At 32.0% G+C, this 15,519-nt stretch overlaps 1 protein-coding gene and 1 non-coding gene across 2 annotated transcripts in view; both read right to left on the bottom strand.

The window, feature by feature from the left end:
- Positions 1-8,906: 8,906 nt before the first annotated feature.
- LOC131842361 (glutathione-specific gamma-glutamylcyclotransferase 1) overlaps positions 8,907-15,519 on the bottom strand; it is a 33,397-nt gene continuing 26,784 nt past the window's right edge. Inside the window, exon 4 of the mRNA XM_059190903.1 lies at positions 8,907-9,857. Coding sequence (XP_059046886.1) covers positions 9,345-9,857 — 513 coding nt within the window. The 3' untranslated portion in view covers positions 8,907-9,344. The remainder of the gene's footprint in view (positions 9,858-15,519) is intronic.
- On the bottom strand, positions 13,836-13,997 carry LOC131842383 (U1 spliceosomal RNA). Its single transcript, XR_009357491.1, has one exon. It is a non-coding gene; the product is annotated as a U1 spliceosomal RNA (small nuclear RNA).

Below are 15,519 nucleotides of genomic sequence, written 5' to 3'. Positions count from 1 at the left end.
TTTTTTGTATTGCATTATTATAAAATGTATGTACAATAAAAATGTTATTTTGTAAGTTTAAAATATTATTTAAATTTAGAGTAAATTTACCAAAAAGTGCAAACAAAGTATTGCATAATATAATTGTAAATAGATAATTATAATTTTATAGTGATGTTATGTTAATTCTAATGTAACCAGCTAGGATATGTAAAAGAATATTTATATTACTTCAAAAATAAAATATATAATCCTGGATGACTCACAGAGCGCCATCTAGTTCCAATCTATACTTACTTTGATTACTGGGCTACCTATAAACACAGTTAAATATATTTCTTATTATTTTTTATATAACTAGCTGTATACGCAATTTCGTCCGCGTGGATTTTAACTTTATTTTCTAAAATAAAAAAAAATCTCAAATAAAGGTAGCCTAAGTTACTCCTTATTACCTGTCAATAAAATTCCCGTCAAAATCGGTCCAGACATTTCAGAGATGAGCCGGAACAAACAGACAGACAGACAAAAATTGTAAAAAATGTTATTTTGGTATACGTACCGTATTTATATTCATATGCTTGTAGTAAAAAACGGTTATTTCAATGTTACAAACAGACACTCCAATTTTATTTGTGTTTATAGATAAAATAATAACCTTTTACGTTGGTTTCTTGTATAATTTCATTATATATGCCTGTTTACATTAGAAATAACAACTGCGAATATATAATCGTAGTGTTTTTGTAAATAGTCATTGTAAACCAAAGTTTAGTACATTTTTGTATTATAAAAGTATTATTTTGTATTCTATGTAGTATTCTTGTAAGTTTTAAGTATTCTTAGATTGATTGTGAGTTAGTTTAAGTGCAGTGCGTTTGGATTGCTGGTAATCAAATTATTTGCCGTCTAGTCTGCATACATAGTGAAGTTCAGTGGAATGATAAAAATTGTATGATTGTGAATTGGTTTGGAACTTTGTATTAACAAAATCATGATCATAGTTCAATTTAGTTATCTATATATCGTATCTATATACATATCGACGGCCTCGGTGGTCTAGCGGTCTAGCACACCGCTTTACGTCCGATGGTCGCGGGTTCGATTCCTCGCACGGCACAAACATTTGTATTCATGAGTATGATTGTTTGTATCCGTCTGGGTATTTTCTATGTATAATATGTATGTATTTACGAAAAAAAAAATATCTATGTATTTGTATCAGTTGTCTAGTACCCATAACACAAGCTTTAGTTAGCTTAACTTGGGTCTAGATGGCGCTGTGTGAATTGTCCTGAGATTATTATTATTATATATAGTATGAAGTGATCGTTTTGGTCTGTTTCTCCTCATACAGCTTCAAATCAAACACTGTAGGGCTTGTTGAAGCCCGGGCTAATAACTATTTTTTATAATAAATTTATCCGCCACTCGAGGAAATAGAATATGTATATTTTTGCTCTTAAATAATAATAACTTAGAAAATTCACACAGCGCCATCTAGTCCCAAGTTAAGAAACTTGTGTTATGGGTACTAGACAACTGATATAAATACACAGATACATTTTTAAACGCGTACATAATATAGAAAACAGCCAGATCGATTCAAACAATAATATGTATGAATACAAATGTTTGTGCATGCCGGGAATCGAATCGGTGACCGTCGGAAGAAAGACGGTGTGTTATACCGCTGGACCGCTGAGGTGAATTGATGTATATGTATTTTATTGTAATAGATAACATGTATTTTTTTAATCTCAAATGAAATTAAAATAAAAATGTTAGAAATAGTTTTGCAAGTTAATATTCATTCATTTTTAATAAATAAAAATACTCTTCAATTGAGATTTTAGTGCATTTTACCACCAAATAATTACTGTAGGTACTTAATTAGTTCTATAAGGTCAGCCGTATGGTAAATGTAAATACTAAATAAACATACGTAGATGTCTAATGTACACATATGTACAATTTTTAGTTGAAAATGTTATGGACGAAACTTTATGATAAAAATCAAGTTTAATTTAACGAGTAGTGTTTTGTCTCTGTCTTTCAAATTAAGAAAGCAGCTCGTAAGAAAGAGAGATAGACACAGTTTAAATAAAAATCATTTTATTAGATGTTTGTATGAATAATAGGGTAGATTATTCATGATTATTAGCAAATGCTACCCAGATGTTGACACTCTGATGATGTACGAGTATTTGGAAATGTAATAAAGTTTCTTACACATTAGAATTTAGTCTGTAGGTAGACATTGAGGTAGCATATCTAAATATTAGAGAAGATATAGAAACAAGCGTCATACTCGGATATAAGATCAAATTTTATGACTTTGTAAAGTGTAGCGATATCACCGCAGTTGATTGTAGTGAAGGTTGACTTGCTCTACAATTGTGTAACATAATACCTCAATGTCTATAGAACAATATATCAATATTTATGTCAAAAAGGATGCCTTTTAATACAAAATGGCTTTCATTCTCTCGAACATATAAAAAAGAGTCTTAAATTAAGATAATTAGGTAGCATTTCGATTATTATAAGATTTATTTTATTTTGATTTGTAAATTGTGTGGTTGGACTACCGCCATATTTGTGTCATGTAACTGTTTGTATATTTGATAATTTCTATGGAACGATGTTAATAATGTGTAATAAATAAATATGAATGGATGCGAATAAGGTGGTTTTTTTCTGTTTAAATTTGATATCATAGTTCGACTTGCTGAACCCGACTACGGTTTACGCTGGCGGGGTGCCAATGGAGGATCATAGGATAAGCATGAGATCAAGTCAGTTATCGTGAAAAATTCGAGGTCAACCTTACGTGGTATATAGTTAATAATTGGTCCATTAGTAGACATTACTGACAATGCCATATTCAAATTCAAATTCAAAAATAATTTATTCATGTAGGACATTTTAGCCGCTTATGAACGTCAAATTTTTTATATTATAATTTTTTTCCTACCGTCCAGTTCAGTATATAGATCCAATTGAGAAGAACTGGCAAGAAATTAAATTGTATTTTTAAAAGCTCGTTATTTACAATGTATATTTATATAGGTGTCTATGTCTAACATTAAATGAAAATCCCGTGCATGAACAACTATTGCCATGCACGCTCGTCATTCAAGTTTACCATTCTCCCCATATCACAGTTACCTTTCATTACTATTAAGTAAATGAACAATTAGCTAAATAATATGCTAAAATATAACTATTGTTTTTGTGGTTTCGGAATTATACTGAAAAAGGTTGAATAGTAAAATAAATTAATGTAAAGCGCCATCTATACTTTTTATTCAGAACTTTTAAACACAGGTTGCTATTTCACAGTTCAGTTAATGTGTCTTTGTATAACTAGATGGCGTTAGGTGCAAATTCTAAATAAATTGTATTTTCCTGTCACATTATTTTCACGGGGAAATCTTATATCCCAGATATAAATTGGACATGGTTTTCCGCATATGAACCTGTTTACGTTTATGAACCTGTCTTGGCGCGGCCAAAAATAATCTGACAGTTTATAGTCGCTACCTTCGTGAAGACCTCGGTAAGAATTTGTGTAGGTTGAAGGCCACTTTGGTGAACTACGGTAACGGGTTGCATTCCGGAATTACATACGCTCTTTAGCGTTTAAGAAATATATAAAATAATATTCAATTATCTATCTATCTATCTATTTGTAATGGATAATGGAATAGTGCACCAGCCTGTTCTAATGTTAGTTAGTTAAGTTCAGTTAGACCAGTGGTTCCCAAATAGCTTTTGCTGCGTACCACTTCAAAAAAGACCTCAAACCTTAAGTACCCCATATTGTCAATATTATCACACTAATATTCTAAATGTAAAAATTTATGAGTGTATGTGTATGTTTGTTTTACTGATAGCCGCACTTACCCCTTGATACAACTTTACATACCCCTGGGGGGCGCGTACGACTAATTGGGAAACACCGAGTGACCATCGTGACCAATTCACAAGAAATTTACGATGGTTTAAAAAATATTGTATGCCAACATTTTGTATGGGAAGTATTATTTTATGGGCTGTAATTTATTTTTTATTTTATTTATTTATTTAATTAACACAATATAAACTTACAGCTAATTGCCAATTGCTAATTGTAATGAAATAGGATGGGAATAGATAGATAGATAGATAGATATATCGTTTATTTGTTTGTTACTAGTCACACACATAACATGTTCATAAGAATATAAAAATACATAATACAACATAAGATTTATAAAATTGTGTTTTATGTGTGATCTGTAGCAATACAAAAAGGTCGAAGCTCAGCGTGGAACATTGTTCAGGGAACAAAACACTGATTTTCAGCTTCAACCCATTTGAGGGTACGTGAAAATAATAATTAAAATAAATATAAAATAAAAAGAACAATATTATTGGTGATTGTCTGTGTAAAAATAATGTAAATAGTTCAGAGTATAATTTGATATAATTTTAACTGAGTGGTAAGGATCAACAAAAAGAAAAAAAAAGAAAATATTAATAAGAGTAACATAGAGAAATAAAAAACAATTTTTTTTTTTTAAGAACCTTTACCGGAGATTACAACCGCTAGCCAAGAAATTTCTGTGGAATGCCTAAAATTTGTTTTTCTAATAAGTATTCTTTGTGATGTTTTTTAAAACTGTGTACGGTAGTAAATACAGTTACATCATTGAGCTGACCTGCCAAGAATAACAACGATGCTTTATAAGGGACCGCGTGGAGGTTAACCAGTCCGATATATTGCTAGCAATGGGATCCACTAGTCCTTAGAAGGGGAATGTGGACTCATGACCCCATTCCTAGCAATGTACCATGTCAGGTTGACCTCCACGCGGTTCCCCCCGGAAACCATCGTGATAAATTCCTGGTGAATTTGTCACAATGGGCTAACTGACCTGACCTCATGCTCATCTTATCATCCTCCACTGGTGCCCCGCCAGCGTAAACCGATAGCGCAGGTGAGTGCACCAACACATTATCATCCATAAAAAAAAGTCCTTAGATAATATTACTAACAATCCTCTAGATATTCGATAATTATTTTGATCGTTACACTTTCATACCTCAACAATATTAGCATATTTAATAACATATGTGATGGAGGTCATGCTACTTTAATAAAGTCTCGATGAATCATCGCTGACGAAGTCGAGTGTCGAAAGTAGTGTACAAAATAAAAACAATCATAAAAGTATAAATATTAAATTTTTATTTCATTGTTTAAGGTTCTTTCCAAGTATATACTATAATATTGGCGTTGCCTTACATAGATATAAAATTTATACAAAATTTTTTTTAGTAAACATTATATTTCAAATTTTTATACATTTTATGACATGTCACAGATGATCTTGATGGTAATCATTTAAACACGTCCGTATATTCGAGTTTCGTAGCTCAATCGTAAGACAAACATATAGATGTAAAATTATCTAGAGAATAAGGCTTTCTTTAACCTAAATATTAATATTCTAAAAACATTTAACAAATTCATCTTAGGTCTTGAACTATCTAGTCCATTTTAGATTTGACATATCATAAGAGTTTGTAATAGAACTACATGAATAAATAGCATATGGTGGTCACTCTATTCTCCCAAATTTGAATTTAAATGAATCTGTATTATTGTAAACATGTACAACATTTATATGAAAAGAATACGAGCTGAGTTTCTTGTCAGTTCTCATCTCGATATCAATCCGAACTGACGGTAGATTTGACATATCATAAGAGTCTGTAATAGACCTACATGAATAAAGATATTTTGAATTTGAATTTTTAAGCAATTTTTCTGCCGAAACTGGGCAAAATACTACGATAATTAGTATAAATAAATATGTATATATTCTTTTATGTAGAAAATAATATATTAAGTGTTAATACGGAAATTAAGATAAATCAATAATAACAATACGAGCCCAACTGTAATATTAACAATACTAATATAATAATCAACAAAATTGTAAAAAAAATTTTCACATCAATTTTAAAATCTAAAAACAATTTTGTTATCTCAATAGACAATTAAACTAAATTAATTTAATTAAAAAAAAAAACAATTGATGTGTGTATATTTATTTTGTATTCTGTAGTAAATCCGGTATAAAAATGTAACCAAAAGCCAGATATTTTTGCCCCTTTTTTGCTATATTGCTTTTATATATATAATAAATAAATAAACGTAGGAAATTTATGTATTACTTATTCTTCTCTAAATGATATAATACACGGTTATGTTATACTGTATTGACAATTTTTTTATTACATGCAGTTAATTAATAACCATGACAGCTCCATGGTTTTTTGTTTTGTCTTTTTTTAGAGCAAATTTTTTATTTGAAAAATTGTCAAAACTCTGTTGTATTTTTTAAAATAAAGTTGATTAAAATTCTTATAAATAAGAAATATATTAGAATGAAGACATATAGCGAGAAACACTGTTAAACTGTATTGTTAATATGTCTGTATATAAAATTGCTTTACATTTGTCTTTCTGTAATTTGTCTATTCTTTCTAAGTTTATAAACTTAAAAATAGTCGTATTTATTTTTATCAACTTTACAACTTGTATATAAACACACAAGTTTTATTTTCAAACGATACAATATTATAATCTTATTAACTCAATAACAAATTGTTTTAACTCAATATATTATGTTTTCGGAGAATCGACTTTAAAATTAAAGCAATAAAGTTGATTTTTCATTGTTTTATACTATAGTTATAATTATTGGTGATATACATGTAGAAATACCGTATTTTTATTGTAGCTGCAAATCGGATAAGATGTTACAAATCGATTGTAAGTAATCAAAATTCAATTCAAGATAGAAAACAATATTTAACACGCCTTCATGACTATTATTATATTTGGGGTAGATAGAAACATTGTCAATTGCTATTTTTTAACGCAATAGTCATTTGGATGCGTATATTTGAATACAACGGTAGACAGCAAGCGAACCACTGTCCCTCCAATTGAACTAATATTTAAAACCCATACAAAAAGTTTAAAAAAATTGGCCAGAATTGAATTCATGACCTGCGTCTGACGGGTTATAGTAGGTACTAAAACACTAGGCCGATAAAACCTACGGTTCTGAAAAATATCTATTTTTACGTTATATATACTTACAAATGATAATCTACCGGACATATTATCACATTTTTTTTAATATACATATTTAGAAAATTCGTTAAAAAAAACAATTATACAAATTCATCTTATACAGGGATGTTAGGGATCTCCGTAACCGAATCCGAAATAAAAGTTTCGGATAATATCGGATAGGGGCGGAGCCTAATTGAGATACGATATGTGGCCATTTTTTTAGCTATTTGTATTATACTTATGAAATTCCTTAAAAAATTAATATCCGAAACTAATGGATAATCCGAAATAATTTCATATCCGCATCCGTATCCGTATCCGGTACAATAATCATTTCTATATCCGAAACCTATCTGTATCCGAAATTACATATCCATAACATCCCTGATCTTATACAAGTATGACTTGAATATACATTTATTATGAATTAAAAAATAATAATAATAATAACTTAGCCTAAAATATACAGCGTTAATAATAATAATACTTGTTTATTACATTATTATTTGGTTCAAATAATGTCTGTGCGTTTGAAAAAAATATGAAAACTTACTATAGGTGTAATCAAATTACTCGTCTTTAATCTAAAGATGTCATAAACTTAACAATAATTAGTCAAAATAATAATAAAATTACACAAAGTATTTCTACAACACAGAGTACAATATACACAGAGTGAAAACTTTCAGCCAGTGCCCATTTTGCAGACAGATATATGCTAAGAGCTATCAGTATCACTGTTTAGTTATCGAGTGATTTTACGATTAATATTATCGATTTGTTTATTTAATACTATTATTTTTTAATTTGAATGGAAGACCAGCTTAAACTATTCATTTCATTCACATTAATATATTAAATTTTAATGGAAAGCCAGTTTACAGTCCAGCTTATCGTATCGTAGTTTTTTTTAATGAGTAATGGGGGCTGCCTGAAAACCAGCGCTGTATAGGTGCACCTCATTGAGGTTGTGCTTATATCAGCAACAGCTGAGGCAGCTCCTATTGCCAACTTCTATGTTATTATTTACTTCTTATTTTGTGTCTTATTTTAAATTGTATTATTTGTGTTATGTTGGCAATAAATCTATTATCTATCTATAATTCCCGTGGTTTCATTCATGCATTTCTCAAGAATGGAATTTTCCCTGTTATTCCTGAGGACAAAGTTGTTGCATCAGTATCGAGTAATTTGTACTTTCTATATTGAGCCAGTGCTCAAGTTCCCACTCTGTATTACTTCTATAGTCATGTATAAACGTGACAACATTTTGTTGTTTCAACAAAAGTTACTACATACTTCTTTGTTATAGAAGTTAAAATTAAATACTCTATAGTAAGTGTTTCGATTTGATTTGATTTGATTGAACCTGTTACAATTGTTTTTACATCCGCTTAATGTTATGAGTGTCACAAATGAAAACATATCACATAATTATTATCAATTACTTGGTACCATTGTAAGTGTGACAATGGCTGTATGATTGTATTTTGTTTTCACAATATCCAAACTTTATTATCACATCGCAGAGCTATAAAAATCTCAAGAGAGGACATGATGTACAACAGAGAGTTTTCTATAAATGTATGTCAAATCTTTATATATAACAATTACGTGTCACGTTGTTTGTCCGCGATAACTACTGAACCAATTGCAAACTCGATTTGCAAATTGTATGCAATTTCATCCAACTTGAAAGATAGGATAGCTTACATCTTAATTTATAGTCGCAATATTATTTTAATTAAGAACCTTAGTCATAGCAACGCGTGGCCGATATCTGATAGTTTTTATATATTTATATCAGAAATTATTAAAATTTTATGTGAAAAATTAACGATATTTTGTCGCAATGTCAATGTCAAAAATTATTTAATATCGTTTACAGTAAATTGCTTTTGTTCTTTAATTGTCTTTCTGAACACGTTTAAAAAATAGGATTCGATTATGATTAATGAATAAAATCATCATACTTAATTATTTCAAAGCAACGTTAAAAAGATTTCTATAGTCTGTTAAATTATTCACATGTCTGATTGCAGTCGTATTTTTAACAAATTTTGTTTGTTTATTTTAATTATCTTGCTCACCTGTTATTATGTGAAATGTCCCCTCTTGAGTTTCCTGTGACTCCGCTATCACATACATTTAAAATAATACCCGAATGCATGGAACTATTTAAAGCTATTGGTTTAAGCGTGGGCGATCATCCATTTCCATCCATCCATTACATATTGACGCAGCGCAGTTTCTTCTCCGGAATTCTAGAAGCAAACTGGAAGCTTGCCGTTGAAGTTTGTACCTCTGACGTCTCTTTCTGCACACCCATCATACTCTTTAAGCAAATCTTCTTTTCAGCTGCCAGCTTCTTGACCAGTCTTTCGAGGGAAAACAAATGATCATCCAAAGCTTCAGGGATTTCATCCCGCATAAAGTCTACTAACCTTAGTAAGTATTCTACGTTTGTCCCAGATGGACCGCGGCATATGAGGATCTGATCAGCGATGTTCAGGAGAGGAGCTGTGCCCAGCCAGTGTTTGTTACCAGGCACTGCTATATACATAAGAGCCTCTGTCTTCTCTCCGGTGATGTAGTTATTGTTTGAAGGGGACAGGAGGCGAGGGTAGAAGTCAACTGTGACTACTTTGTAGCCTCCGAGTTGGCACTCCCTGGTGCTCAGGTACGGTAGCGCAGCTTCGTTATCAGCTGCAACTAAAAAGGCTTTGCCCCAGGTGATGCCCTGAAACAAAAGATTAATGTCGTTTAGATAATCTAAATATATATAACTCAAAGGTGACTGACGGACATAGTGATCTATCAACTAACAACGCACAGGCCAAACCACTGGACGGCTCGGGGTGAAATTTGGCAAGCAGGTAGATGTTATGACGTAGGCATCCACTAAGAAAGGATTTTGATTAATTCTACCCCCAAGGGGATAAAATAGGGGATGAAAGTTTGTCAATTTTAAACCGATCGGGCTGAGACTTTGCATGCATATAGCTACTATGACGTAGACATCCCCTAAGAAAGGATTTTGATTAATTCTACCCCCAAGGGTATAAAATAAGTTTGTATAAACCTTCTTGGATTTGTAGACCCTAATTTTTTACACACGCTAAACAAAAGTAAAGCAAAAACTACACCTAATTAATAATAATACTTCCTACTACGCGAGCGAAGATGCGGGCAAAAGCTAGGACTTCAAATTTTCTTTTTGGCAGGTAGCTGATGTAATAAGGAGTAAATTAGGTTACTTTTATTTTGAATTCTTTTATTTTAGAAAAATAAAGTTAAATTCCACGCGGACGAAGTCGCGGGAACAGATAGTAATAAATAAATAAATAAGATATCATTGACGGCACCGCTAGGGATTCGAACCTCAAATCAGGCTTTCGTAATTTCGTTCCCCGTTTAGAACAGAGTGGCTTAACAACAAGACAAAGAACACCAACTAAATCTATATTTAACATATCGTCTGCAATTGACATTGGTATCAACATATTTGTGTTATCAACGCTATGCTGTATCTTTTATCTCAGCTGATTAGTGATTAGAGTGGCTGGGGTCTAAGTTCCATCCATCTAAACTAATCAATGTTTAGACATTTTTCCATTCGTCTAATCTATTCAAATCTTGTACAATCGCGTTGAACAATCATTAAACTGATTATAAACTACTAACTGTCCCTGTTGTTTTGTAAATTAAAATCGCGATTAAAAAATAGGGGTTGATGGTTGAAGCATTAAAATGTAGGGTATGTATTTTAAAATGCCGATTTATGAAAGAAATTGGTGTTAAAAATTAAAGAAATTTTTGTTTGGGGATTTTATACCTTATAGATAAGGTTGACCCACCCTTATCATATAGGGGTACAAAAAATAGATATCAACCTATTCTCAGACCTACTGAGTATATATTTAAAATTCTATCGCGGACCAACAACGATAATTAAAGATTCATAGTTTTTTTTTATGTAATCTATACATATAAATAAAATTGGAGTGTCTGTTTGTAATGAACTGAAATAACAGTTTTTTCCTACATGCATATGAATATAATTACACCAAAATAACATTTTTTACGATTTTTGTCTGTTTGTCTGTTTGTTCCGGCTAATCTCTGAAATGGTTGAACTGATTTTGGCGGTACTTTTATTGGCTGGTAGCTGATGTAATATGGAATAACTTAGGCTACTTTTATGTTAATGTCCACGCGGACGAAGTCGCGAGTTCAGCTAGTAATAAATATAATTAAAGTTTGAAGTTTTAAATATTATATATATATATGTTTTAATAATAGTTATTCCATAACTTAGGCTACTTTTAACTTAGAAACATAAAGTTAAATTCCACGTGGACGACGTCGCGGGCACAGCTAGTCGATATATATAATTCCTGAAATTATTGGTATTTTGTTTGTTTGTTACATTCATACAAATTTATTTATTTATATGTAACTAGCTACTCGCCCCGGCTTCGCTCGGGTGTACATGTATTTTATATATAAACCTTCTTTTTGAATCACTCTATCTATTAACAGCTTCAAAATCCGTTGCGTAGTTTTAAAGATTTAAGCATATATAGGGACGGACAGACAGCGACTATGTTTTATACTATGCAATGATAGTTTATGATCTAAAAATACAATGACTTATAGGTGGACACAGCATACAAAGTAGTATGCAAAATACCAAAGTTATATAAACAACTCTTAAAATATCCAATAGCACTATTAAAGATAACTCAAACACTCAAGTATTGATCACCACATGAGTAGCAGCAGTATACAAAATAAAAAAAAGAATCATCAGAATCAGTTCAACACATAAAAAACTTAAGTATCAGTACAATAGGTACAGACGGTTGACAGGTTGCTAAACAAAACGTGACGATATAGCTATAGGCGATGGCTTTGCTTATCATTGAGGAAAACGTTGACCTCGTATTAAAATAATTACATAATTCTCAATATTTTTATTACTTTAAAATATTTTTTTTTGTATATGATAATGAAATGGTGCACCCGCCTGTGCTAACGGTTTACGCTGGCGGGGCACCAGTGGAAGACGATAAGATGAGAATGAGGTCAGGTCAGTGAGTGATAAATTCATCTAGAATTTATCACGATGGTTTCCAGGGGGAACCGCGTGGAGGTCGACCTGACATTACTAACAATCCCTTTCCCTCATTTTAAAGTATTGTAAACACAGGTTGACATGGAAAATAGATGCCAGTAATTTAATTTAATACTAGCTGTTATTCGTGTTTTTATCCGCGTGGAATAAAACTTTTTTTATTAAAGTTCTAAAATAAACGTAAACTGCGTTACTCTTTCAAACGTTAGCTACCTACGAGTGAAAGTCCCGTCAAAATCGTTGCAGCCGTTCACAGATTCGCAAGAGCAGACAAAAAAATTCAAATCAAATTTTTGATGTAAGTACCAAATATACTTTAATAATAATAATAATAATCTCTGGACAATTCACACAGAGCCATCTAGACCCAAGTTAAGCTAGCTAGAGCTTATGTTATGGGTACTAAATAACTGATATATATATACATAGATATTTTTTTTTTTTGTAAGTACATACACATTATACATAGAAAACACCCAGACCGATACAAACAATCATACTCATGAATACAAATGTTTGTGCCGTGCGAGGAATCGAACCCGCGACCATCGGTCGTAAAGCGGTGTACTTGACCGCTAGACCACCGAGGTCGTCGACTTTAATATGCATTTAGTGGAAAGCTGTTAATTAAAAATCACATAGTGATAGGTACTTAAATTTTATTTATTTGTATTTAAACTTAACACTTATAACATATTTCGTCCAGTTAACAACTCAGACGGGATGCAAAAAAAAAATTTTAAGAAAATCGATTATATATTAAAAAATATATATATTAATACAGCAGACTATTATGGTGACCTAAAATCACTGGCTGCATTAAAAGGATCAAGTGGGGACTTAAAAAAAAAACAAAAACATCCCAAGAGCCCACAAACTAGGAAAAATAGATTTTATGTCTTACTAGCTGCACCAAGAATTTTTCTAAATTAAAAGTAGCCTAAGTTACTTCTTATTACATCAGCTACCTGCCAATAAAAGTCCCGTCAAAATCGGTCCACCCATTTCAGAGATTAGCTGGAACAAACAGACAGACAGACAAAAATTGTAAAAAATGTTATTTTGGTGTATGTAGCGTATTTATATTCATATGCATAGAATAGAATAGAATAGAATAGAAATCATTTATTCAAACAAACTTACATTGAAGCACTTTTGAATAGTCATAACATTTTTTTTTTAATCTACCGCTCATTCGGAATGCTGTCTCATCACAAGAAGAACAAGCAAGAAACTTGTGTGTTGCTTTTTTAAATAATTTATTCTTTCTTACAATTTAAGTTTAAATGTGTGAATACAAACTACCGATTAGCATTAATTCAATGAAATAATAAAATAGAAAAAACATTCAATACACAACAACTGGTTAAACAATTAATAAGAGAAAATAAGTCATAGTGATTATGCACGTAGTAAAAAACGGTTACTTCAATACTACAAATAGACACTCCAATTATTTACATGTATAGATGTATAGACTATATGTTAACAACAAAAAGCCAATTACGCAAAACATAATCACCCTTATTAGTTCTAGAGTAGATACCAATTACAAACTAGCGAATTTTGTTTTTTTATTGAGGGGGACGGCGCGTACGCAGTCCCCACTACCAAAAATTACGCGTCCGAGTTATCCACATTAGGGATAATCGCAGGGGTCAACCCAACCGCAGTGCAATGGGAGGGCCTCACCCTGGGGGAACCGCCTTCTTGATCACGGTGTCCCCTACGCCAGGTAAGTATGATTTCACATCGGTCGCCGACCCTTATATCCCTGCGGCAAAACATTTCGTTAGCGCGTTTTACTTTTAGCACAGCGCCATCTAGTGAGAGTAATGGCAAACTATAACTTTATATAGAGGCGAATCGTTTTTGCAGAAATTATAATTCTGACAATAAAATATAATTTATCGCTCTAATAAAATCTTTTATATTAAATTATACATATATATAAACATTCTACTAAACAGTTACTATATTTCTCCAAAATGGCTTGACTGATTTTGATGAGGAAATTTTTTAAGCATATTCAGTAGGTTTGAGAATCGGATACTAGCTATTTTTCATACTCATCATCTGCTTCTTCCTTATCCCATTTAATTGGGGTCGGCGTAATATGTTTTTCGCTTCCATTCATCCCTGTTCGCAGTCATCTCGTTATTTACTTCCTTTCTTACTATATCATCTTTCACACAGTCCATCCATCTCTATTTCGGCCTTCCTCTGCTCTTATAACCATCCACATTCATATGTATAAGTGATAATGGATGTCCATTCCTAGCATGTTTTTTTTTCAATTTATTGGACATATTTTTTTTTATAATGCACCATTAAAGTTACATACAACCCTAACTGTTCACTCGTCTACCATCAACCCCTATTTTTTAATAGCGATTTTAATTAATATAGCAAAACAACGTTTGCGGCCTCAACTAGTCATTACATATTATAAAACAAAGTCGCGGTCACTGTCTATCCGTTCCTATGTATGCTTAAATCTTTAAAATGTTGAAGCGGTTTTTTAATGGATAGAGTGATTTTTTTTTAGTGGATGATAATGGAATGGTGTTCCCGCCTGCGCTAATGGTTTACGCTGGCGGGGCACCAGTGGAGGATGATAAGATGAACATGAAGTCAGATCAGTTAGCCCAACGTGACAAATTCACCAGGAATTTATCACGATGGTTTCCAGGGGAAACCGCGTGGAAGACTAGAGTGATTCAAGAGGAAGGTTTATATGTATAATACATGTACACCCGGGCGAAGTTGGGGCGAGTAGCTAGTATAGTATATTTTGAACAGGTTAATAAAAATATTAAAGTATAGGTACGTAAAATTATCATCTAAATTATGTTTCGCGTCGGTTCACCGGATGGCCTTAAAATAGGTCACGGATATAGTGAATACATATATATATACAACTAGCTTTTGCCCGCGGCTTCGCTCGCGTTAATTTATCCCCTTAGGTGTGGAATTTATCAAAATCCTTTCTTAGGGGATGCCTACGTCATAGTAGCTTTATGCATGCAAAGTCCGATCGGTTTAAAATTGACAAAGTTTCATACAAACTTTCAACCCCTATTTTATCCCCTTGGGGGTAGAATTAATTAAAATCCTTTCTTAGCGGATGCCTACGTCATAACATCTACCTGCATGCCAAATTTCAGCCCGATCCGTCCAGTGGTTTGGGCTGTGCGTTGATAGATCACTACGTCAGTCACCTTTGAGTTATATATATTTAGATTACACGCGTAAACCAGAAATA

Source organism: Achroia grisella, unplaced genomic scaffold, assembly GCF_030625045.1.
Source record: "Achroia grisella isolate CSIRO2021 unplaced genomic scaffold, CSIRO_AGI_Agris_v1 utg2167, whole genome shotgun sequence".
NCBI classification, from domain to species: Eukaryota; Metazoa; Arthropoda; class Insecta; order Lepidoptera; family Pyralidae; genus Achroia; species Achroia grisella.
This window is presented reverse-complemented; position numbering and strand designations above follow the sequence as displayed.